Here is a 26,814-nt window from a genome sequence, read left to right as displayed (position 1 = left end):
TGAGGAGGTCAAAGAACCAAATGGTTAGCACTGAGGATGGATTGGGGACAGGAGAGGCGATGGAGAGGAAGAGACAATGAATCGGGTTTAAGTCTCCAGTGAATTATGGGCGACAGCAGGGCGTTTTTGAGGAGACTGCAGTGAGGGGGAGGCAGCTTCGAAGGATCGGGATTTTGAGAGACTAGAAGAAATGGTTTGCACACAGCAGTGAAGCCTGAGGAGGGAAGACGTGCCAATCTTAAGGTATTTCTCTAATCAGTTGGCAGATTCTCAGTGGATACTGTTGCACCCTTGCTCAAACACCCCCCGCACAACCTCAGCCTCACCTGTCAACCTCACCTCATTCTGTCCCAAGAGAGCAGAAACAATCACAGAAAATGTCCTCAGGCTTCCATTACTGAATGCCTACCTGACCAGCACCCACACCCTTGGACTCTGCTTAACCTCCCAGTGCAAAAGGATGAGCTGCCCCTGCTCCTCCTTGTCCACTTAAGGACTTCACTCCAAGACAGTTTGTGTCTCTCTCTTCTGCATCGTCTATTTCTCCCTATTACAGTAACACATCAATATTCAGCTGTGCCCCAGTATCTCCCATGTGCCTCTCCAGTAACTGCACCATTAATTTCTCCCCTTTGCTGTCACTACTTCCCCAGCCCCATCCTCCCCTCAATCCACGCTAGCTAAGCATCGCCACCAACTCTGCCTGGAAACCACTCCTACCAAAGTCACCAACAATCTCTACCTTACCAAATCCAGTTAATCTCTGCCCTTATAGCACAGCAGAATTTGACACAGCAGCTCACTTCCTTCCAGTACATTCCTTTCTTTGCTTATTTCTGGACCCCACTCTCCTGGGCTTCCTCCCATCTTCCCGGCCACTCCTTCTCAGTGTCCTTTGCTGGCCCCAGCTCTTTCCTCATGTGGATTACCCAGCTATACTCATGGCGAATCTGGTTAATTTCACCTGCTCCCTTAGTTCCGTCACTTGTGTTGATGAATCTGGGGTCCTAGCTCCTGAGCTCTGCATAGATGTCTTTTAGATATCTCAAACCTAACATGTCCCAACCAAACTCTCAATTCCACCTCCCCACTCCTGCTCTAGCCCCAGTAAACCTCTTTCTTTCCTGCATCTTCTGCATCTCAACAAATGACACTACAACCAGCACTCAAGCAAACACGTAGGAGTCACCCTTGATTCCTCTGACCCTCACCTCCTCCTGCCACACACAGAATCCATTATCTTGCCCTATCAACTCTGTCCCTCAAAATATGCCAAATCCATACACTTGTCTGGTCTCTACCTCTACCCCTACCACCTTCACCTCTCACCTGGGCACCTGCCATGCTTTTCACTCCTTCCTCTATAATTTATTCTCTACCTGGAGAGCGGGAAAGAGCTGAGAATGGAAACCTGGGGGACTCACATAAAGAGGATGCAGCAAAACCAATGGAGCAAGTAGCTGACCTGACCAGAGATGGGGACAGAGCCCACAGGGAGGGAAGCAGAGAGGAACAAAAGACGAGAACCTGGCTTTAAAATATCATTTCAAAGACAAGATTGCACAGGATGACCATGGTTTCTAGGCAAAGGTGTGTCTGTGAGAATCTGTTGGCCAAGGAGGAGTGAATCTGCATCAACGTGGAAGCCACACTCACCACAGATGGAAGGCAAGAGATGAGCAGAAGAGGCAAACCATGAACCAGGCATCAGGTTCTTAAGGAGCATGGACACCAACTAGGAAATCAATGGGAGATGACCTTCCATCCCCTGATGCTCAACAGGCTACCAAATCTAAAATGTCTACCACATGATCTCTTATCTTCATCACCGCCCCCATCCTCATTTTCTTTACAGACCTCGTTTGGGTCCCCAACGCCGGGGCCACAGCAGAGCTTCCTCACTAGTCCTGCTGCTCTTATCCTGGACACTGCTGACAGGTTATCCTCCCTAAATACTGGGTAGTTCTAATGACACTACTCCCACATATAGAAGTCTTCAGTAGCTCCCCACAGCCTACTGTATTATGTATGATCTACTTCTCCCACCATCCAAGGCCCCAGTCTCCCAAGCAAAACCCTTTCTGAGCTTATCAACTCTTCCTCACGTGTCTGCTCTCCAGGCAACTCAAACCCCTTGTTTTTCAAGCATGTCTGGCACTTTTTGCCTCCCTTCCTTTTCTCGTGTTTCTCCCTCTTTCTGGAATATATACCTTTCCTCTCCTCCTGCTGAAATCTTAGCATGTGATACAGTTGAGAACACATACTTGAAGTCAGATAGATCCAGATTCAAATCCTGGTGATCCAAGTACCAGTTCTGTGATATTGAGCAAGTTAGTTAACTTTCCTGAGCCTAGGTTTCCTCATCTGGAATTTGGAGCTGAATAAAGATGCTCCAAAGAGAGGAGAAAGTGAGAAAATCCATGTAACGCAACAAGCATAGTACCTGCCACAGAGGAGGCAACTATTGTTTGTAATACCTTTTCTCTGTTCTTTCTTTCTTGATGGCCCTTCAGAGCAAACTGTCCCTCTGCTGAGCACTGGATCATTCTGCCTCCTCACTGCACTTACCCGCTTTCTGCTCCTTTATATCCTCATTAATTCCTTCTCTGCTCCTTAAAGGCAGTGACCAGGTCTAACCACCTCTGTATGTCCGCCAGCACCGAGAACAGTTCATGCAGGACTCTATAAATGCTTATTGAATCAAATTATCTTTAATTCCCCAGAAGACAATATAATCTCAGCCATGGTGATTTTTCTAGCTGTGCACAGGACTATGGTGAGGAGGAAGAGTGGGTAGGACTAGGGACAAAGCAATATCATTATCATCATCCTAGCATCCAAAACATATCCCTTACCCAAAACCTACTGCTTCAAACAACACAGGAAATAGCTGACTGATTTAAGAACCTTCTAGAACACGAAATATGTTTAGTTCTGGGTCCATTAACGTGAGTTTGGGGAATCACTTTAATTTGCAGGAAACATTTAATGGCATTAAAAAATAATGAATGGAAAGACTATCCCCTTACGGTCAGCTTGCAGAAGGACAACATGATGCAGGGTCAAGGCCATCCTTTGGGAGTCAATGGTGCTCAGGATCTTGGCAGCTGCGGTCCCCAGCAATGGCTTCCCGTTGTACAGGGTGTAGTAAGTCAGCTCCGCCGGGTCCTTGGGTCCCGGCACCCGTTGCATCTTTACCATCTTTCAGAAAAAGAGAGGCCATGTTTACAGGGCATCTTGTACCGACCCTGCAATCACCTGGGCGATCAGCAGGCTCTCTCCTGATTGCTGAAGCCTTCGGTGCCTAATTGGACCCACAACGTATTTTTTAGAGCTCAACCTTTGTGTACCTCCCCATCACCAGCATCCCAAGAAGCGCTGCTATTGCTGGAAAGGGAGACAGGGAGGAGAAAAAGGTTCTGAAAATATGAACATCTGGAAAGAACAGCTTGAGACTGGAGAAGAAACGCTGAAATGGTGATGTCTTCCAGCCTCCAGAGAACTCTGGCCTCATTTGAAAATAGGCCTGCACATTAATTCAGGGCATGTTAGGTTATTCTCAAACAAGATTTCTAATTTCAAACTCCTGCAATTGCCAGAGAGGGAAAAAAAAATGAACTTATATGTCTGCAATTCAAAAGATCTCTGATAAAAGCAGTACTTGGAGACTCAAAGTTCTTTTTTCTAAAATAACCTTTGTTGCTTTTTCTCCCTGGACAAGTTATACATATTCACTACAGAAAGTGTGAGAATACAGAAAGCCATCAAGAAATGAAATAAAATAAAAACAATTTCCAATCCCTCTACCACAAGCTAATTACTATTATCGTGGAGCATTTGCTTCTGTTCATTGCTGGTTTTCCACACAAACCTTTTATTTAGTATTTTACAAAGCTATTTATCACACTCTCTATCTAGAATCATACACTGCTATTTTTACTTACATCCTTAAATGACCTTAAATATAACAAAAGCATAAATGGTAATTTCTACACAGCATTCTGATGCACACCTCATAAACTTATTTAGCAAATCACTTATTGTTAAACAAATTGTTATTCATTTTTCAGTACTGTAGCTAATTGATTGTTATTATAAATACACAAAACATAAATTTTTATACATAATGTTCTGTCCTATGCATGCCTCATAAACTCAACAAACACTTCATTTTTGAATGGTTACTTTGTTATCAAGTTTTCACTACTATAATTAACAACTGATAAACATTATAGTATAGTATTTTCCAAAGTGTATATTACAGATTATGAGCTTTATAGGATACTAAAAGGTATGGCAGAAATGTTTACAGAAATATTGGTCGCAAGAGCAAAAACTCTGAAAATTCAAAAGTCACTAACAGTAGGATGGATTAATGAGTTAATGGTATAGTCACACAATGAAATATTATAGAGTAGTATAAATAAACTATGTCTATTTGTATCAATATGGGTGAATAAAAAAGCCTGATAAGAAACAAATCACTGAATATAAAATTCAAAAACAGGCAAAACCAAATGATGTACTCTTTAGGGATACATACACACATGGATGGTAAAATCTATACAGAAAATTTAGGCATGACTTAAAACAAAATTCAGAAGCACACTCAACTCTGATAGAAAGGAAGGGAGTAGGTATAATCAGAGAAGACACATAAAAGGCTTCTGGGGTAAGGTAAGGGTAATTTCCTTTGGGTTGTGATTTCTTTTTATTGGTGTTCTTTGAAGTCTACATGTCTTTATACTCCTTTGTACGTATGCTATACATAACAATTAAAAATAGGTATTACTACAGCCCAATAAAAAATGGGTTTAAAAAAATCTGACCAGATACTATCTGAATAGCCAATAAGCATATACAAAATGCTCAATGGAGAAAAAAGGCACTGCTATCACCCAGCAGAATGACTGAAATAAGGGCTGACAATACCAAGTGTTGATGAGGGTGTGGAGTAACTGGAACTCTACATCTGGATGGTGGGAGTGTAAAATGGTAAACTTTGGGAAAAGGTCTAGCAGTTTGTCACAGAGCTAACATACACCAACGCTATGAACCAGCAACTCCACTCCCACATACTCAAGAGAAATGAAAATATATGGCTACAGAAAGGTTTGTAGAAGAATGGGCATAGCAGCTTTGTTTAAAGTAGCTGAAAACTGGAAAAAGTCTGGGTGTCCATCAACAGAAGAGTGGTTAAATAAACTGTAGTCTATTCATACAAGGGAATATTATTCAGCAATAAAAAGGAATAAGCTCCTGCATAACACAACGTGATGAACCCAAAAAACACTACATGGAGTCAAAAAAGCTTTATACAAAAGAGAATATACTTCCATTTATATGAAGCTCTAGAACAGACCAAACTGATCTGTGCTATGGAAATGAATATGTTACCAAATATAAAACAGTAACATAGCACACTGTTAATTTTAGAACCTAGATGGTGAATTTGCTGGTGTTCACTATAAAACTTCTTTCTGTGGGCTTAAAAATGTTCATAATAAAATGTCGGAGAAATATATTACTAAAAACAAGGGTCTTATCAGCATTTAAATTTCCAAACTAGTATGTTGGCCAAAATTAAGGAATTTCTTTACTACAGGTCTTTTTAGAGGCTTTGGTATGCCAACAGGCCTTGGGAATCTTCAAGAAGGGGCTATAGGATGAATCCTTGCCAAACTGATATGGCCACAGAGCCTCTTTGCCCCAAGGCACCTCATAGGACCATTTTTCTGGACGCTCTCTGAAAGACACTGCTCTCACTTTCTGGTCTTTGTGTTCACCTCTATTCTCCTCAAAACATATTTCCAGGAGTAAGTTTGTGATCATCCAAGAGGTACTTGTCTAAATTGCTCACTGGTTCTCCACAAAGATCATACCCACTTACGGTGTTTGAAAGTACCCATTTCACTTCATGCTCACCAACCCTGGATAGTACCATCATAAATCTTTGGTAGGTGAAAACGATATCTTGTGGTAGTTAAAACTTGCATTATTTTGATGACAAGTGGAGTTAAACATTAAAAATTGTTTATTGGTCATATGTATTTCTTCTTCAGACTCAATTTTTCAGATACATTCACTAGAGGAACATCTTTAAATTCCAGACATACAAGTTTCCATCTTCATGAAGGTGGCTCATCTTTTAAAATTATTTGAGCCCAGAAGAAAGGCCTCTGGGTGGAAGGATGATGTAAGCTATGTAAGAGCAAATTTTATTTGGGAAACTTGGCCACGGCGTTCCTGTCCCTCAAAGGAGAGGAGGTAAGGACAGTGTTAGTACAACCAGGTAGAAGGTGAATGCGCATTCAAAATTTTAATACCTTCACTCAATTGCAATTTCAATTCTTCTTACGAAGATTCCTCCAAGGGTTATGTTACCACCTCTATAAATTAGGATTTGCAGAAATAAATCCCTACTCACTTCACTCAGACTTCCCAGGCAGCTATGGAGCCAATCACATTAACTACACAGAAGAAACGAGGAGAGAATATCTTGGTGGGCTGTTTTATACGTGTAGAATGGATTAGGTTTCTTAGGTTTACAAAAAACACCAGGATTATATGGTCGTTCTTTCTCTCCCTTCAGCTGAGGCAAATCCCATTTCACTGTCTGAGTCCCAACGACTTCCTTTCTCTTATTTGGAGAAGTGTGAATTATAGGGCTCACATGGACCCTAGAGAGGGTAAACCATAAACCTGGCACAAGAAATAAACCATCACTTTACCTGGTCACAGGCTGTCACAGACCACAAAGACTTAGAATGAAAGCAGCATCTAAGAGGACAAGGGGCCAAATTCACCAACTGTGAATGGAGGACCTAGAATCTCCCTCAAGGGATGATGCTTGTCTCAGGCAAGGAAGTGTGGTCCAGAAAATGAGTTGTTTGTACTTTCAAACTCCCGAGGACACAATCTGCAGACAGATTGGAGTAATGCCTATAATTTTCTATAAAACGCTTCCTCTCTTAGACATGGTAATATCAAGCATGTGTGTTTGCATTAAGTTACACCCTAGATGTGGCAATTGCCAATCACGAGTTCACACTCTAGGGGCAGTTTGCTCAATTCCAATTAGGAAGCCCACACTCCGGAGGCAGCCACCAGGAGTGCTTCTATACTTTGACATCTTGCTCAACAGAGCTTTGTTAATTAGCATAACAAATGTTAGCAATGGGTTCCCAGTTTTGGTGAAATTAGTGGTATTCAAGATACAGGATTGGCTAGAATGCTAGAGATGGTTCCCACTCTTGCTCGAATTGAATAAAGAATCAGGAAAGAAGCTTGGAGCCTCTAACCTTGGGGATGGTCATTGTGTCTGTAGAGTTCCCCCTGAAGCAGACTGAGAAGAGCTGAATCCCTGTAGGTGGATTATTTGGGAGGTGCATGGAACTGACGGGAGGGTGAAGAGGTGATTCAGGGGGTGGAAGGGAAATAGCGAGAGGTACATTATTAATCTAGTTACCACTGTGGGCAGCTAAAAAAGCTTAATTCTATGGGAAATATCTGGCAATTACTGAAAACATACATTTCAGAATTCTCATAGCCACAAAGCAAGAGAGTTGCTGTATTCACACCCCCACCGCTAGTTAATTCCCAGGCACTTCCAGCCAGCCATGGCATCGACAAAGTGGGTTCTGGCATCTCAAGAATGGCCCTTCAATAAAGGTTCAGCAGTGGCTGTTGGAAGCCCAGTAGCATTCAGTAGAAATGGGAAGGGGATTTGGGCAATGCATCAATAGTGTCTGCTACAGCTCTCTCGCCTGAATCCCCGTGTGGTCACCTGACCATTATAAACATGGAGGGCTCTGTTTGTTGAGACTGACTAAAGAAGGATAACAGACTCCTGCAGCTGGAATATTGATTGGTGCATCTGCCATCCATAGGAGTTGTGGCAAGAGATCTGAAGGTCCCGAGCTCTGGGACTCCATCTAGTCTCCAGAACAGGTTGGGGAGTAGAAAGTCTATGCTTGCTTACTAATCACTTTTGTCTAATAAATATGTGCACGTGTGCAGAATTTGTTCTGAAACCTTACAGTCTAGCAGTAATACAGGAGAGTAGCTAACTCTCACCCTCCTCCACGGCTTTGATGCTTAGGACCATGAACCCCCAAAACCTAAGAGTAGTGTTGATTACGTGGCTTAGTCAGTGTGTAGGGCAGGCACTTGTCTGCACACAGCATGGTTTACTGAGTCTCAGCACACTCCCGTACATTTATTATAAGACCCCAGTGGTTTAGTACACATACACACCCACCTGCACGGTGTAGCTTCCCAAGGTAGTGGCCCGTTTAAACCGTCGGCCTTGCTGCTGGGACATCATGAATAGCTGGGCCAGGCGCTGCTCCATGACCCGGGCGAAGCTCTGGTTGTGCAGGCCCACCAGCGAATTGTCCACGCCCTGTAGCACTGTGGATGCAGAAGGCAGAGGGGCTGCTCAGGGGACAGGCTCCCCGTGGATCAAGAAACCACAACCACCACCGCCCCTGCACCAGCCACTAAGGGCCATGGGCCCTATCTCATGTTAGGACTTGGCCTTCCTTACCTCAGTCTACCTTCACAAGATCCCCAGGAGTTAGGGATCACTGTCCACATGTTATAGATGCTGAAAGGTTATATGACTTGCCTAAGGGCACACAGCTAGTAACAAGCAAAGTCAGGGTTCAGACCCATGCTTATGTAACTCCAATGCCTGGGCTCTCTCCTCCACAAGCTGTGACATGTTTAATGCTGCTGCATTTAATCCAAACCTCAATTAAGATGTTATGTGTTGTTAGAGACCATATGGGAATACAGCATAGCTGCAGGTATGACTAATTGGCTTTTTTTTTTTTTTTTTTTTTTTTTTTACTGGTTCCCACTCAGAAGCCCTGGCTCAGGGCTATCTTTATTATATTTTCCCTTCTCAGCAGCTTTGATAGGGAAGCTGAGCTCCATCCTGCAACCCAGCCCCTTATACATAGAAAAGCCACCCTGTTCAGTGTCCTTGTCTCTCTCTCCTCTATGGGGTCCTTTTGGGACCCACCTCTAAAGTGGCCCAGGGCCTCTCAGGTACCATCCCATTCGAGAGCGGAACCGTGTAATAAAAAGAGTGGGTTCTGTTTCTGTGCTGGTGCTTGCCAGTTGGACTTCCGGCAAGCGTCTGGCCCTTTCTGAGTCCAAGTCCTTCTCTGCAAAAAGGGAGTAAGAAAGTCGATATCACAGCACATCTATCCTTATGGGCTGTAAGGTTGAAATGAGACAAGATGTATAAAACAGCTTATTACGGCGCCTGGTGCGTAGAAGGGAAATGAAGCCCCTCTTTCCATCCTTCCTCCACTGCTCTTTCATCTATACCCAGGGCTATCTGGGTAGCTGAGGCATTAATGATAGAATTCCAGGCTACTGCAAGGAGGAGGACCACAAGGAACACCAGGGCCATCCTGGGCCTGAAACAGTCACCTACCACGGGAACAACTTCCTTTGACCCTCTCCCCCCGAAGAAAGCCCAGTCCTTCTTCCAAGTCCCTTGGGAAACACACTTAACCCCAAACACGCAAATACTGCCTCCAAACACAGTCACCCCTGAAATCAAAAATGTTTAAAAAACTTCTCATCTTTTCAAAGAGATGAAAACTTATCATGGGCTGGCAATGTAATACACGACTTTTCATGTAACAGAGTTTGTACTACCATAGTCCAGCCAAGGGCCATTAAGACCACCCATCTACAGGGATATGGAAATAGTCTGAATATAAAGAATGAGCTGTTGTTATGAGTACATTCTGTATGGGGCCAGAACAAGTGACTGATGACAACACGATACAGAGAATGATGTTGAAACCGATCAAGAGAAACATAAAACCCACAGCTGAGTCTCAGAAATTACTTCTTTGAAGCCACAAATGCTAAATAATCCCTACGGAGGGTATAAAGCAGCTCTCTTTCCAGAGCCCTTGTGAGGGACTCTCAGCTCATCTGTCAGCAGAATTCCTGCAAAGATAAAACACGCCTGCACTGCTCCTTCTGTGGCGGGTCCCCAAGAGGCCCCTTGGAATCCCTCCTGACGAGCTGTCAGGCTGAGGAAGGGCCGCCTACCTCCTGGCCCCAGATAGCAGAACCCTCGTTCTTACTGCTTCAAAGATGCTCCTCTAGTAAAATTATAAAACCACTGTTGAAAAACTACTTCTAAGTTGGCCTCTCCTGACTACCAGACAAGGGTAAGAGTGGGCACGCAGGACAGTCAAAGGGCATCATCACGGATTACTTTAAGGGAAGCCCAGTGATGATGCAAGGACAGACATCAAAGAAAGGGATGGTCAAAGCCTCCAGGTGATGAAAAAGCTCCAGAAATAGATAGTGGTGATGGCTACAACAACACTGTGAACGTACTTAATACCACTGAATTGTGCACTTAAAAATGGTGAAAATAGTACATTGCATGTTATGTTTATTTTACCCCAATTTTTTTTAATTGAGGGAGAATAAAAACAAACCACAATCTTCAGGGCACTGCAGGTGGCTGTGGGAACCTCCCAAAGAGTTACATGGAACCCACAACTGGACAGTTCCCATGTGCCTCACTGCTCTGTTTGCAAAGAGAATGTGTCCCTCCCTGGCAGCTGTTGAAGAATTGGGGGTTGAAAGGGGGGGTCCGGGTTTGCATCCTGGCGCCCCCTTACTGAGTGCTCTTGGGCAAGTCCCTTAGTTCCTCTGGACCCTTGTTCCTCATCTGAATACACAGGGATCATAATCTACTCCTGATTGTGTCATTATGGGGAACAACACTTTCGAAGAGACGTGCTTCGAGGGGCGTGCTAAAAGGTACGAGAGAGGAGGCCCATAAATGCTGGCTGTTGTTGTTGCTCAAATGTGCCCCTTTCTTGCTAGACACATCCTTCCCAGAGGAAGACATAACTATGTTCCAGAACTGCGGCTCCTTTCCTTCCCCCTGAGAACTATGGCAGGCCCCAGGCTCTCAGTTTTCTTCACCTGCCCGAAGGGCCTGGAAAGGGGCGTGAGACCACATCTCCCACAGTGACCCAGAAGCAGTAGGGGGTCTTGGACCCTGGCACACGTGCCCACGAGGACAGCAACCCATCACACCAGGCCAGGGCCCTGGCCACTCACCCTTAGCCACCACTGACTCAGCTCAGGGGAGGCGAGCAAGTCCCCAGCTGTGTTCAAAGGAGCTGGTCCAGAAGATTCGGGGACTGTTACATCACTGGTCTCTTAATCCTTCTTTATTTACAACTGCACCAGGCTCTAAAATTCCAGCAATCAGGTCGGCCTGATTCAGCTTCCTATATTGAATTGTTTTATGTGTAACTGAATCCCATACATTCAGAGCCAAAAGAACCAGACAGCTCAGCTCCTATCTTCCCCTCATTCCACAGGTGAGAGTGAGACGCCCACAGGGCCTGAGTGACGTGCTCAAGGACATGCTATGGTTAGCAGCAGCTGGGCTAAGACCAGAAGAAATCATAAGCCTTCTGGGTCTGGGATATTTTGACTAGTGGGTTCCACAGAGACAAGTGGATAAACCTAAGATGGGCTCTGACCCCTGTGAGGCAGCAATATGAAGTCTGTGCATCTCTGTCCTGCCTCATATACACAATCCTGGCCACAAGATCCACGGACGACAGAGGCGCTTCAGGAATCACCCTAACAGAGCCACAAGGGACCTGTGCTCAGGGAAAGGAGAAGTGAACAGCGTGTAAAAACAGATTTAATATAAATTTAGTGGGGAAGCAGATGGAAACATGTCAGGGTTTTATAATACCAACTATGGAAAGGAAAGTTGTTCCCCATCCTCTGATCTGCTGCAAATGAGGAAAGAAGATGCAGTACCCTTGACGGACATCTGGGAGCAAAGGGCAGAGTGGTTATTCAAGGGGATGTGCCTCGGAGCACGATGAACAAAGCTATCTTCATCCTAGTTCCCATAAATGATGGTCAAAGGCTGGTGGGAGCTGGTGGGAAGGAAGGAGGGCCATCCTGAAGCTGGTTCTCTCCCCTCCCATGGGCACTAACTGGGCCAACCAGCCCCAAACACAGTGACAGAGGCCACTGTGTATTCCGATTAGCAGCAGCAACAGCAACAGCAACAACATAAATAAATGAGGGTTACACAGCTGAGCGGGCAAGAGGTGAAGTCCCAGGATGGTTTTGTGAAGGTTATGCCACTCAGACAGAGTCAGGGCAGGATCCGGGTACATAAGGAAAGGGCGAGACAGGAAGCTGTCCAGGGCAGCTGGTGTTTAAGGGCAGATATGTTACCATTTAGCATAAAGCTTACAGTTACTAGGAGAGATGTCTGCAAGGTAAAGAGCAGCATTCCTGCTGGAGTAAACATGCTTCTGGAAGTGTTTCATAACCTGCTGGTTCAAAATGGCACTGCTGGGTTAATATCATCTCCCTCTCGTGTACAAACTCCATTTTTATTCTTTTAAAACAGATTTCTTGGGACACCTGGGTGGTTCAGTCGGTTAAGCACCTGACTTTTTTTTTTTAATTTTTTAAAATGTTTTTTTATTTATTATTGAGACACAGAGAGACAGAGCATGAGCAGGGGAGGGGCAGAGAGAGGAGGAGACACAGAATCCTAAGCAGGCTCCAGGCTCTGAGCTGTCAGCACAGAGCCCGACGCAGGGTTCGAACTCACAAACTGCGAGATCATGACCTGAGCCGAAGTAGGATGCTCCACCGACTGAGCCACCCAGGCACCCCAAGCACCTGACTCCTGGTTTCAGCTCAGGTCATGATCTCACAGCTTCGTGTGTTCGAGCCTCACGTCTGGTTCTGTGCTGGCAGCGTGGAGCCTGCTTGGGATTCTCTCTCTCCTTCTCTAACTACCCCCCCCCCCATGCTGTCTCTGTCTTTCTCAAAATAAATAAAAATTTTTAAATAACAGATTTCTTCAGTTTGTCTTCTTAGCAGGTAAAATAATGTCTGCATATCCATGGCTCTACCAGGGAGAAAGCGATGTGATTTTCTGCCATTTCGGAGAGGTCTGGAGTGGGCCTCATTGAGCAGGGCAGTGTGCTCCTTTGTCAGGATTCTAGGCAGCAACCTGTCTACTGCTGGTTTGGGACAGCAGGTGAGGGAGGGAATAGGGCAGGGGAGAAGGGAGGGAGGTTTCAGACTGGCTTGCCTAGGCACAACTTCCACAAATTGTAGGATCTTCCTCTCTCTGTGTTAGGGGCTGAATTATGTCCTCCCAAAGTTCATATGTTGAAGTCTTAACCCCCAGTACCTCAGAATGGGATTGTATTTGGAGATGAGGCCCTTAAAGAGGTGAGTAAGGTAAAATTAGGTCATATGGGTGCGCCCTCATCCAGTATGATGGGTGTCCTTATAAGAAGAGGAGTTTCGGGGGCGCCTGGGTGGCTCAGTCAGTTGAGCATCTGACTCTTGGTTTTGGCTCAGGTCACGATCTCATGGTTCACAGGTTGGAGCCCCACATTGGGCTCTGTGCTGGAGGTAGGGAGTCTGCTTGAAATTCTCTCTCTCTCCCTCTCCCTGCCCTTCCTCAACCTATACTCTTGTGCTCTCGCTCTCTCTCTCTCAAAATAAATAAATAAATAAACTTTAAAAAAAAAAAAAAGAAGAAGAAGAGGAGCTTAGGACACAGACACACACAGAGGGAAGATGCCAAGTAAAGATGGCCATCTACAAGCCAAGGAGAGAGGCCTCAGAAGAAACCAAGCCTGGTGACACTCCGATGTCAGGCTTCCAGCCTCTGGAATTATGAGAAAATAAATTCCTGCTGCTGAAGCCCCAAAAGTCTGTGGTACTTTGCTATGGTGTCCCTACCAAGCTAATACCTTCCCCTTCCCCTCCCCACTCCATGTACAGCTGGGCTGGTCACTTTCTCCCACAAATATCTGTCTTCTCTCTTTGCTCCCAATCGTTGCTTTCTGTAAGATTTTCAGAGTAACTGTCTGGCTTTGGAAAAACACAAACAAGTTTTTTGCTGTTTCATAAAGCTCAGCTGGGAAATGTCAAGGAAAAAAAGAAAATGTCACCCAAACTCCCTTCTACTTCCATTCGCCCTCACTGTCAGGACACGACTGGGTTCCACCAGGATCAGTGTAGGTGTGGGGCTTGTGCCGAGGAAAGAGAAAAATGCATGCCTAGCATTCCTCAGCCTTTCACTGGGGTTTTGTAGGGCACTGCAGAAAGGCCTACCATCTTTAAATAAACAACCATTCCCAGGGACAGTCCCTAAACATCCACAGGTTACTGTCATACCTTCTGATTGTCTACTTTTTGCAAAGAGGAGGCAGTGGATGGGACTTTACAATTTGCTGTTTTGAATGGTTACCTAAAATTCACCTTCATATGATATCTTTTCTTAGCTTACTTTACCCATTTCTGGCCCTATGGAAGTAACTCCTTGACTTATAAGACAGGGCCAAAGAGGGACCCCTGGGTGGCTCAGTCGGTTAAGCACCCAACTCTAGACTTCGGCTCATGTCGTGATCTCATGGCTGGTGAGATCGAGCACCGTGTCAGGCTCTATGCTGGCAGTGCACAGCCTGCTTGGGATTCTCTCTCTCTCCCTGTCTCAGCCCCTCCCCCCTTGCTGTCTCTCAAAATAAATAAAAATAAACTTTAAAAACTATTAAAAAAAAAAAAAAAAGACAGGACCAAAGAAAAGATGCTGATTCTATCACTGAATGGCATGCAGTTATTATTATTATTATTATTATTATTATATTATTATTTTGTTTTGGGGACTTCTTTTGACATGTAGTTTAAAAAAACACACAGCAACCTGATAAGAGGAAAGGGGGAGTAAAATAAGAGATTACCTGTTATTACCCAATAGTCTCTGGTTGTTTCCGATATATCAAGGTTGGGATATTCCAGTGCTAAAACAAATAAGAAACACACCAAGTTACTTTCACAGTTTTTATATGTAAATATTACTTAGGAAAATGGACATACATAATAAAATATCAAACAACTAAATTCAGCTTTATCATTCTTAGGAACTCCAGGATCTACAGGCCAAAACTATTTCGCTGTTCTGAAAAGTAAAATGCTTAGTAAAGGGCTAACTTTCAGATGAAGCGGTTTTTAGGGTTTGTAAATTTCTGCTCTTCTGATTTTTTCATCAGAACCTTCCTAAGTGGAACATCTTCACTATCAAAACTCACAGCTAGAACCTGTCTTAACTATAACATTCTTTGTAAAAACTATCCAACCATCACTAATATTTTTAGGAATGATCCTCTCTTGAATGGATTTTTTCCAGTGTCAAGGACTAAGTTTATTATTAGCCAAATGTTTGTGACATAGTCCTGGTTCTTTTGAAGGTATGGTGGCCATAAATGCTAATTCATGTAAAGCGTTTAGCGCAGAGCCTGGCACATGGTAAGTGCTCAATAAATCTTAGTTGTTGTTATTATCAGAATATCAAGAGGAAAGAAAATAAATTCTTCACATGCTGCTATGTGACATAATGCCATCTTTCATGACATTGTCCTTTCCACAAAATTCAGAGTCATCTTTCCTTACTATGTGGAAATTCGCAAAAGCTTGCCATTTAAACACTCAAAACAATTCTGAGTGGCTACTATGTGCTTAGTACATCCACACACACAATTTCATTTATTTACAGTATCAAATGCAACCACAGAAGGAAACAGAAAGTTAAAAAAAAAAAAAAAACTTGAACAATGACCTTGAGAAATGTATTAACAATTACATTTAAGAGCACAAATCTTGACTTCCTTTGGCTACCAAGTAAGTGTTTGGGTACAAAATGTAGGCTGCACTGTCTTTGGAGTCTATGCCTTCTGCATGGTAATGAGGATTATATAACTGAAACATTAGAGGAAGAGGAGGCTACAAGACTGACTATGGGGACTTCATCCAGTAAAGTCACGATGCTGATTGCAAATGAGTTGCATTATGTTATCTATAGCCAGGGCAAGGGCTGAAGGCCCGGGAACATTTGCTGATGGCACAAATGGGTGGAAACCATAGCAACCCAGAAGGCCACAAGGACAGACGCCCCACAGGGCAGTTACTGTAAGCTCAAAGGCAGACTGTTTGGGTTCAAGCCCTAGGTTCCATGTCTCATTAGCTGTGACAGTGAGCATCTTGTTACACCTCCTGGAACTTCAGTTTTCTCCTTTGCAAAGTGGGGCACATTCTGTACTACTATAGGGTGCTTTGTGAGGATTCGATGACATAAGATATGTGAACTGTAAAGGCACCTAACCAATGCTTTTGTTCAGTGTGCAATACACTTGTTATCAATTCAATCCCCGTTTATCACCGATTTCAGTTGTTTCACGATAAAAGAGTTAGTATGTGCCTGGCACAATAGACATTTGTTAAATGGGGAAGGGACCTGAGAGGAAGGGAAAAGGCAGTGTCCCTGTGAGGGGTGAACATACTCACGTTCAGCAATGGTGAGCGGCGGGTAGGTGAGGTAGAACCCAACCAGCTCAGCTGAGAGCTGGCGGAGGAGGCTGCTGGCGACTGTGCCGTTGAGGAAGGAGCTCCGATTGCCCACCACGTACACCAAGGTGACTGTCTGGGAGGCATTGGATGTGCTCACAATCTGAATCGACACAGGAGGAAAGGGGAGGGAGACATGCCAAATAAGATGAAGGTCTGTTTCATGGAAGCCCTGGGAGGAGAAGTTTAAGCGGAAGTTGAGGGCAGAGATGAGAGGGACGTGAAGAAAAGCAAGGAAGAGACAAGAATAACAAATACCCGTCATTTATGGATTGCTGGCTGAGTGCCAGACACTGTGCTGAGGACACGTGATCTCATTCGGTTCTCACCACAACCCCATGAAGTGTATCCAGCTATGGCTCCATTTTACAGAGGAGCAAACTGAGGCCCAGAATGAGACGTGCCCATGATCACATAGATAATAGATAATAAGTTATGTAGCCAGGATTCTAACCCAGATAGTCTGACTTCGGGTTTTAACCAGGTATGTGTATCTCTTCCAGGGGCTAAATTGTCTCAGGTTACGTTTATGGTTCTGAAAATACAAAATAGAGCGTGGAAATGTTAAATCTAAGAGGCCTCAACTGCTCAGAGAAAGCCTGTGTTAAATGTGGGGGGAACCTTGAAGTTTCTACACAACTGATCATCACCCTAGCGAACGGGCAGTGATTAAACCTGATGACAAAAGGAATTCAGAAATATAAAACAGCCTCTTTTGAGAGTGATTACATTTCCTTGTGACCTATTAATTCAATATGGAATATGTAAATATTACTATGAGATCGTGTGGTTTTCTTCTTGAATTTTGTCTAAGTCCGTTTTCTCATTACTGGAAAATGCGGTTTTCTGGGTCAATGTATGGACAAAAATATCCCACAGATGAGATTTGAAAAACAGATGCAGTAGGAAGTTATTTAATTTGGTGAGATAGTGTGGGGTTCTGTGCTGGGTTCTGTTCTGTGCCCTCTCCCCTTCCGGATTCACTTGCCACCCACCCACCCACATTTTGCTCAGTGCCCCAAAAGGCAGACACTGTGGACCACCTCAGTGGGCTCCTTTCCCTCTGGCTTCAGCTAAAAGGAGCTCGGGAGGATGTGAGAGACTGGAAGGAGAGTGGGGTCAGAGAACTGGTATGTCGGGGACTCCTTTCCCACAGTGGGGCTCTTATGGGGGCAGTTTTGGCCTCTGCCTCCTGTAACTGCTCTTTCCCCTTGCCCCATCAGGCCCCAATACTTATAGCCTTGGCTATAAGTGGTTTTCCTAGAGCCTGCCCATGCTTCTGCAAAGAGACCCTTTTATTAGACTTTCTTCAAATTACCTTTATCTGAGTGTGACCTCTCTTCCTGAAGGGAGCCAACTGATAATCCTGTCTTTCCCAGACCTTTGTGTGTTCAGACATAAATATCCCTGCAACTTTCCTTTTAGACATTATTTTTAAAAAGACTGTCAAGAATACCTTCTTGTTATTTCTCACTTTTCCCATAAGTGGAAGTTGCTATATAATTTTCTTTAAAAATTTTTTTTAATGTTTATTTATTTTTGAGAGAGAGAGAGAGAGAAAGAGAGAGAGACTGAGAGTAGGGGAGGAGCAGAGAGAGAGGGAGACACAGAATCCAAAGCAGGCTCCAGGCTCCGAGCCGTCAGCACAGAGTCCGACATGGGGCTCAAACTCATGGACCACAAGATCATGACCCAAGCTGAAGTCGGATGCTCAACCTGACTGAGCCACCCAGGCACCCCTGGAAGTTGCTATATAATTTTCTAACACAGAGCCTGTAGTCCCATGATTAATGATACACTCAATCAACGTTTCTGGTCAACTCTTTCTCTCTTTTCTGAAAGTATCTTTGGACTGTGGTTGAGCCACAGGTATTCATGCCACCTTCCCAGGGTACCAAAAATAAAGGTGCTTCTTTCTGAACAACTCAAAAGACTCAACTGTACTGGCACCTAAAAGAATAATAACGAAAATAACTTTTTGACCATTATCTCCAGTGTGAACATTCTATTTTTTGCTTTTCAACTAAACTAAATCTCACTGGATCCCAAAGATGCCTATAGAACTTGTAGTTTCTTCTACAGAAACTACACTGGATCCAGTAAGTTATAACTTTAAAAAAAAATGTGGCAAAATACACATAAAGTTATCATGTTAACCACTTTAAGGGTACAGTTCAGCGCCTTAAGTACATTCACACTGTTGTGTGGCCATCACCACCATCCATCTCCACAACTTTTTCATCTTCCCAAACTGAAACTCTGTACCTATTAAACACTCTCCATTTCTTCCTCTCCTTAGCCCCTGAAAACCAACATTCTACTCTATTCATTTGACAAAACTGAACACCTTTTATAAGAGGAATCACATAGTATTTGTCCTGGTGTGACTAGCTTATTTCACTTAGCATAATGTCCTCAAGCTTCGTCCATGTTGTAGCATATGTCAGCAATTCCTTCCTTTTAAAAGATGAATAACAGTCCATCGGATGTACATACTACATTTCTTGTCCATTCTTCTGTGGATTGACACTTGGGCTGCTACCACATTTTGCCTGTTGTGAATAATGTTATGGACATGGGTATACATATATCTCTTCAAGTCCCCACTTTCTTTTGGGTAGATACCCAGAAGTAGAATTGCTGCATCACATGGTAATTCTATGTTTAAGTTTTTAAGGAACCACCATACCATTTTCCACAGAGCTATGCCGTTTGAGAAGCTCACCAGCACTGCACGAGGATTCCACTTCCTCCATATTCTCACCAACACTTGCCATTTTTTATCTTTTAAAAAAATTCTTAATGTTTATTTATTTTTAAGAGAGAGAGAGAGAGAGGCAGAGAGAAGGAGACACAAAATCCAAAGCAGGTTCCAGGTTCCGAGCTATCAGCACAGAGCCCAACACGGAGCTCCAACTCACGAACCGCAAGATCATGACCTGAGCTGAAAGTGGACTCTCAACCTACTGAGACACCCAGGGACGCTTTTCTTTTTTCTAAATGGCCACCCTAATAGGTATGAAGCGTATAGGTGTGAAGTGGTATATTGTGGTTTCGATTTTCATTTCCCTAATGATTAGTCATGTAGAACATTTTTTCATGTGCTTATTGATCTATGTATCTTATTTGGAGAAATGTCTATTCAAGCTGTTTGCCCACTTCTTTATCGCATTGTTTTTATGTTTTTGAGTTGTAGAAGTTCTTTATATATTCTAGATATTTACTCCTTATCCAATATATGATTTGCAATTATTGTCTTCCATTCTGTGGGTTGCCTTTTGATCAACTGTGCCCTTTGATCTACAAAAGTGTTTTTTTTTTAATTTTAAACATTTGTTTATTTTTGAAAGACAGAGAGAGACAGAGTATGAGTGGGGGAGGGGCAAAGAGAGGAGACACAGAGTCTGAAGCAGGCTCCAGGCTCTGAGCTGTCAGCACAGAGCCCAACACGGGCCTCAAACCCACAAACTGTGAGATCATGACCTGAGCCGATGTCAGAAGCTTAACTGACTGAGCCACCGAGATGCCCCAAAAGTGTTTAATTCTGAAGTACAATTTAACTACTTTTTCTTTTGTTGCCCATACTTTTGGTGTCATATCCAAGAAATCATTGCCAAATTCAATACCATGAAGTTTCTCCTCTGTTTTCTTCTAAGAGTCCTATAGTTTTGGCTCTCATGTTTAGGTCTTTGATCCACTTAAGTTAATTTTTGTATATGGTGTTAGATAAGGGTCCAACTTCATTCTTTTGTTTGTGGATGTCCAGTTCTCCCGATACCATTGGCTGAAAAGATTGTCTTTTCCCCATTGAATGGATTTGAGGCCCTTGTCAAAAATCATTTGAACCATATATGCAAAGATTTTTTTTTTTTGCAATCTTGTTTGTGTTCCATTTGTCTATATGTCTGTCTTTATGCCAGTACCACACTGTTCTGATTATTGTAGCTCTGTAGTAAGTTTTGAAACCAGAAAGCATGAGAATTCCAACTATGTTTTTCTTTTTCAAGATTGTTTTGGCTATTCATGGTCCTTTGAGATACCAAATGAATCATATGAATTCTAGGATGGGTTTTTCTATTTCTGAAAAAAAAAAAAAGTCACTGGGATTTTAATAGGGATTGCACAGAATCTGTAGATTGCTCTTAGCAGTACTGATATCTTAACAATATCAAGTCTTCCAATTCATAAGCACAAATTGTCCTTTTTTTGTCTTCTTTAATAACCTCATTTTTATAGTTAAGAAAAGTGTAACCATTCTTGGTGGCTGCTTAAAACTAGCTTCATAAATAAGAAGAGGTTCACAGGCCTGAGCTAAGGTCATGTCAATGTTCCCTGAAAGTCATGCCTTGTCCCTAGTACAAGCAGCCCCTACAGGGGGCACTTTCCCATTACCCCTTTACTTTTAGACTCCTGTGACTTCTGGCCTTATCTCTTACTTCCCACTCACTCCTGCCACAATCCATTTAGCTAATCAGACCTAAAAAAAATGCTAGTGGAATGGAATGCTGTTGTTTTGCCCACCCAGCATCCATTCTCCCTTCTTCTATGGCAGCACCATGATTTCCTCAGGCAAACACCTCTTCTCTCCAGTTGGATTCGTGTGCTCAAGCTCTAGGAGTGGGCATAGCCAGGCCTACTTGATTGGGACATTTTATCTCCTTGGTCACAGTTACTGCTCCAGAAATGGGCACATAGTCCATCTGGGTCCAATGAGAGCTAATCCCAAGATTTTTCCTGGAATGCCACAAAAAAAGGCACCTTGGTTCCATAAGACCGTGAGCAGTAAGGGTGAGGCAAACCTGGAGGTGCCAGGGATCACCCTACTGGTCCTGAAGATGATGCGAGCCCAGGGCAAGACCAAGGTGTAAAGAGAGAACTTCATGAAGAAATTATATAAGCACCTGAATCAAATTGGGCCTGAAGGAAATATGCTGTGAACCCTTCAGTTATATGAGCCAATCACCTCTTTTTGTTTAAGCCTTATATGCTTCGATTCACAACCAAAAAGGTCCTAATTGAGTATACTGTAATCTAGCCCCTAATACCAATGCTATACAAGTAAAAAAAAAAAAAAAAAAAGTCACTTTTCAATGACTCTGTGAACAAATTAATTAAATATTTATGTGGTCTTATTCCAGAAAGAATCTAAGCTGCCCTCTAAATTACATTTAATACCATAAAACGGAAAGTTATTAATTACAAAACCATGTCAGGGTACAAGCCCAGGGGGATTAAAGACAACCCCAGAGGGATGGTTAGCATGTAACTAATATATGCATGATATAGGGGCCTTTTGCATATAGGGTTCCAAAATCCAGGCAACAAATTGGTTCTGGAATTCCTGTCAGCCATGGCAAAAAGCGAAATAGGGTTAACAAAACAACTCACCCAATTATCCATTCATTTCAAGAGTTGCTGAAATGTTCAAGAGCATCTAAAATGTATGTAGATGCAGGGGCACCTGGGTGGCTCGGTTAAACATCTGACTCTTGATTTCGGCTCAGGTCATGATTGCAGGGTCATGAGATGGAGCCCCACATTGGGCATGGAGCCTACTTGAGATTCTCTTTCTCTTTCCTTCTGCCCTTCCCCATGCCCCCACTCACATGTTCTCTCTTTCTCTAAAAAAATTAAATAAAAATACAATACAATAAGTAAAATAAAATAAAATAAAATAAAATGTATGTAGATGCAGTTTTCAAATTGTCTGTTATAGTCTTTTCTAAGGGAAGTTTGCTACTTGCTTTACAAAGTTCATGGCCCATTACTATCATACAACAACACAAGTGAGGCTTCTTAAGGACAAAGTCAGCTTATTTATCTTGATGTCTCTCCCAGTGCCTGATAAATACCAGGCACTCATTGGGTCTGTGCTTCCTGAATACAATCAGAGTATATGTTTTGCTGCTGAGCCCTAACTAGAATCATGCACCTATGAGGATCACAATCCAATCAGAAAGAAAAAGATCTCCCACAAGGGAGCTGAGTCATACTTCTTACATAAATCTTGTGTTTGTGACACGTTTTCAGATCTTAATCTAATATGAACCAAATCATAATGAGATACTTCCATGTACACTTTGGATAAATCTAGAAAAGGAAAGCTGCTCGTTCAAATTAAATTGTATGCTTTCTACATCGTATTGGCTTTGCTGATAATTCACTTATGCTAAATGTCAATTTCAAAACCACTGGGTTTAATTGCAAAGGATTTAGTTCAGTAAAAATAGAGACATTGGGTTGTACAGTTAATCAGAGAAATTTGGGGGCTGCATGAATATCATTAAGAAGCATCTGACTTTAGAGGGATGTTAACTATATAATTGCAAAAAGTGGGTCTGAGAAAAGCTTTAGTGGCATGTCTACTGTAAATCCAGTAAACTGAAATATAGTAGACTAGGAGTAGGATTTTCCTGGGAAAGAATTCATGTGTTTGCCAAAAGTTTCATAGTATAGCATAGTGAATAAGATTATGGGCTTTGACTCAAATCTTTGTTCCATTCTTTACCAACCATGTGACCTTCTGGAAGTTTCGTAGCCTCTCTCTCAGTTCCCTCTTTTGTGAAATGGTGATAATAATACTTCAGGGGGATATCTTGAGTATTATTTAGCAAAATATTTTTAAAACACCTAGCACAGTCCTGGCATATGGTAAGCCCCAAATATAAAATGTGTGTGTGTGTGTGTGTGTGTGTGTGTGTGTGTGTGTGTGTGTTTGTGTGTAAACTAGGGTGACTGTGCATGTGGATGTCTAGAAAATAACTCAATGCAGGGGTGCCTCGGTGGCTCAACCGGTTAAGCATCCAACTCTTGACTTCGGCTCAGGTCATGATCTCAAGGTTTGTGAGTTCGAGCCCTGAGTGTGGAGACTGCTTGGGATTCTCTCTCTCCCCCTCTCTCTCTGCTCCTGCTTGCGTGCTCTCTCTCTCTCTCTCTCTCACACACACACACACACACACAATGAACAAATAAATAAACTCTAAAAGAAGAAAATAATGCAATGCAAATCACAAGATAGGCAAATCTTGATGAGTTAGCTATTTAGAATGGATTCATTTTACAAGATATTTGATTCATTTTATGAGACTATATCTTATACAGCATAGCTAGTTTCATTTTTAAAATAGTAAATGTATTGGGAAGGCCCGAGGAAGCTTCACATGGGAAAATAAATACAAAATCCCAAACCATACCAGGTAGATAGCAAAACAGCATCCCTGCTGTCATGGCCATACTCCAGACATTCTCATCAATGCCAGGACCAACTGGACTCCGTGGCCCAGAGTGGCATCTCCTCCTGTCTACATCACATGCCCAAAGTACAAAGTTACATTTACACCAGACAGTTTTGAAATAGGGGAGCAAGTCCCCTTGCCAGCATTTGCATCATGGCTGGCCTCTGTCAACTACATGGTGGAAGTGCCCTCCTCCTTACCTGAATTGTCAGATTGCTCTTGGTATTCAGGACTTTCCTCTCTGCATCCTGAAAGGCCTTCTGCAGTCTCTGTTCCATCGTCTGAGCAAACTTGCAGGACTGGATGTTGTCGGACTGGCTCACAAACTGCAGCACTGGAATGGGAGTAATCAATCCGCTCTCACCAAAGTTGTGTGTCTTAGTTCCTCGGACTTAACAATCACCATATAAAACAGCATGATTTGACATCAGAGAAATCAGGCAAGTAAGGACTGACAGGGGTTAGTTGTAGTGCTGGAAGTGACTCTTAAAATGATTTATAATAGAGAAGAGTTAAAAGCATGATCGAACCTGAGGTTCCTTGTAATGCAAAGGGCTTAGTGATCATTTGGTTGGATTATGCAGACATCTGCTCCAAGAATGATTAAAAAAAAAGAAAACGATCAAAGAAAGATCATGTCTTCTCTTTCTTTGGAAGGGGAAAAAGAGTTGGCCTACATCACTAAGTTGATGGAGTCTTTCAATTCCGATGGTTTCTCCACTCTTGTGGTTCACCAACCACATGGTCAGAATCACGAGGGAGCTTGAGAGAAAGACTCTAAGGCCTAAACTCGGAGATTCAGATTCAGTGGCACCTAGAACGTGTTGCTCCAAAGCACAGGTTTTATGGATGCTTAGCTCTTATCAGTATCCACTGGAAATACGGGGGAAAAAATTAAAAATACAGTACTTGTTGCTCATAAAGTACTAATTATACAAATTGGGAAGGAAGGCTCCAGCGAAGGACCATTTCTAATAAATCCAGGGTTGGGAACTTTAGGCTCATGTGCAGGGAACCGGACAGTTGATTAGCAGGGCCCTTTGAGGAAAGGGCACAAGGGCTTTAAGAGATGATGGAGCAGCTGGCACTGACCTTTTCAAACAGGGTGTCATCTTGGTACTGCCCCCAATCCCAGAACGAATAGGTACTTGCCTGTTCTCAGCTGGAAGTAGCCTGCAGGCTGGGGATTCCACGGGGAGGCAAGTACGGCCACTGACTGTAAGTTTGGGGTATGTTGCTTCAGATCTGCAGTGACGTTGCTGACCCCATAAACACCCAGCATTTCAACCACTACGGCAGGCAAGTATACCAGTCTCCCTTTGGTAGCATAATAACCAACTGTGACGTTATGAGAATGTTCCAGAATGTCCACCTACAAAACAAACGGACCCAGAACTCAGTGTTTATTTCCATGGTGCTTTAAGTTCTTGTTGGTATTTCTTAGAACCACAACTGTTATTTAGCAAGGCTGTGGAATACGATGTTCTCATTCAACAAATATTCTAACAGTTCTATACAGCACACATGGATTGGCAAGTCTCAAAATATCAGAATACAAAACAATACGAAAATACAATTTTTATCACACCTACATGGAATAGAATTAAATCTGTGGGGGGTTTCTTTTCTTTCTTTCTTTTTTTTTTTTAAATGTTTGTTTATTTTTGAGACAGCGAGCAGGGAAGGGGCAGAAAGAGAGGGGGGCGGGACAGAAGATCTGAAGTGGGCTCTGAGCTGACAGCAGCAAGCCTAATGTGGGGCTCGAACTCACAGACCATGAGATCATGACCTGAGCCAAAGTCGGATGCTCAACTGACTGAGCCACTCAGGTGCCCCAGGTTTTCTTGATTCCTTAAATACCTGACTATAACCTTGTGAGCACCAATGGTCAATCAAGAAGGCAGACAGGAGACAGTCAGTAAAAGAGATTTCCAGAGATGAAATGCTGGGAAGAATAGCTTTATTATAGTTCTTATCGTTTATGAAAATTAAAAGGCAGAAATGATAGATAAGGTGGAAGCTCCTTCAGGACAGGGAGTCAGATAATAAATGAGGTGAATTCCTCTCTTTAAAAGCTGGCTTGTAGGTTGGTTCAAGGCCAAGGTTAGGATGGGGATGGGCTATACAGTCTCTCTTAAAATTGAGTTCTAAGGGATACTGATGTGCTGAACTCTTTATGACCCAACTGGAAGATTTTTGAGGCTTTACATTTTATTTTTGTTTTCTTTTGCCTTCTTAGTGTTTTATAACAGTTCAGGGTGGAGTTTTTTTGTTTTGTTTTTTGTTTTTTTTTTTGGTTTGTTTCGTTTTTTGGGTTTTAAAAAGTATTTATTTTTGAGAAAATCTGTGTCAGCACAGAGCTGGATGCTGGGATCAAACTCACGAACCATGAGATCATGACCTGAGCTGAAACCGAGAGTTGGGCACTCAACTGACTGAGCCCCCCAGGCACCCCCCAGGGTGTTTTAAACACACGCTTCCCATGGGGCGCCTGGGTGGCGCAGTCGGTTAAGCGTCCGACTTCAGCCAGGTCAGGATCTCGCGGTCCGTGAGTTTGAGCCCCGCATCAGGCTCTGGGCTGATGGCTCAGAGCCTGGAGCCTGTTTCCGATTCTGTGTCTCCCTCTCTCTCTGCCCCTCCCCCGTTCATGCTCTGTCTCTCTCTGTCCCAAAAATAAATAAACGTTGAAAAAAAAATTAAAAAAAAAATAAAATAAAATAAACACACGCTTCCCTCCCACACACACACTCCGACTCTTGCATTGCCATTAGTAATGTCACGTGTATTTGTCAGAGAAACCGAGAAAACTGATTTTGCAACAGACGGCTATGCTTTTGCCTCCTCCACACTGTGTGCTCTCTGCCACTTTGTGACCTAAAGGTGGTGTTCAAGATGACTATAGGTGGAACAAGAGATACTTCTGCATGTAACACAGACACAGCATTAAACAATGCCAGATCACCCAGTGAGAAAGTGACTCAAATCCCAATTACCCCACGGAGGAAGTCTCAGTTTGGGGATTATTTATTTTTAACACCTTTCTAATGCTTGCTAATCATATTTTTAAACAAAGGGACACAAGGGACATCATCAGCCTTAGAGCCTTCTGCAAGTAACAATG

General features: G+C 43.1%; 1 protein-coding gene across 2 annotated transcripts in view; it reads right to left on the bottom strand.

Moving 5' to 3' along the window:
- KIAA1549L (KIAA1549 like) overlaps positions 1–26,814 on the bottom strand; it is a 276,580-nt gene that overhangs the window by 84,002 nt on the left and 165,764 nt on the right. For both annotated transcript variants that reach the window (XM_045484908.1, XM_045484909.1), the window contains exons 5-10: positions 24,846–25,065; positions 23,894–24,027; positions 16,399–16,561; positions 14,799–14,858; positions 8,261–8,412; positions 3,030–3,201 (exon numbers count right to left, since the gene is read on the bottom strand). In XM_045484908.1, the coding sequence (XP_045340864.1) occupies positions 3,030–3,201; positions 8,261–8,412; positions 14,799–14,858; positions 16,399–16,561; positions 23,894–24,027; positions 24,846–25,065 (901 nt within the window). The remainder of the gene's footprint in view (positions 1–3,029; positions 3,202–8,260; positions 8,413–14,798; positions 14,859–16,398; positions 16,562–23,893; positions 24,028–24,845; positions 25,066–26,814) is intronic.

The sequence above is a fragment of the Leopardus geoffroyi genome, chromosome D1 (assembly GCF_018350155.1).
Source record: "Leopardus geoffroyi isolate Oge1 chromosome D1, O.geoffroyi_Oge1_pat1.0, whole genome shotgun sequence".
NCBI classification, from domain to species: domain Eukaryota; kingdom Metazoa; phylum Chordata; class Mammalia; order Carnivora; family Felidae; genus Leopardus; species Leopardus geoffroyi.
This window is presented reverse-complemented; position numbering and strand designations above follow the sequence as displayed.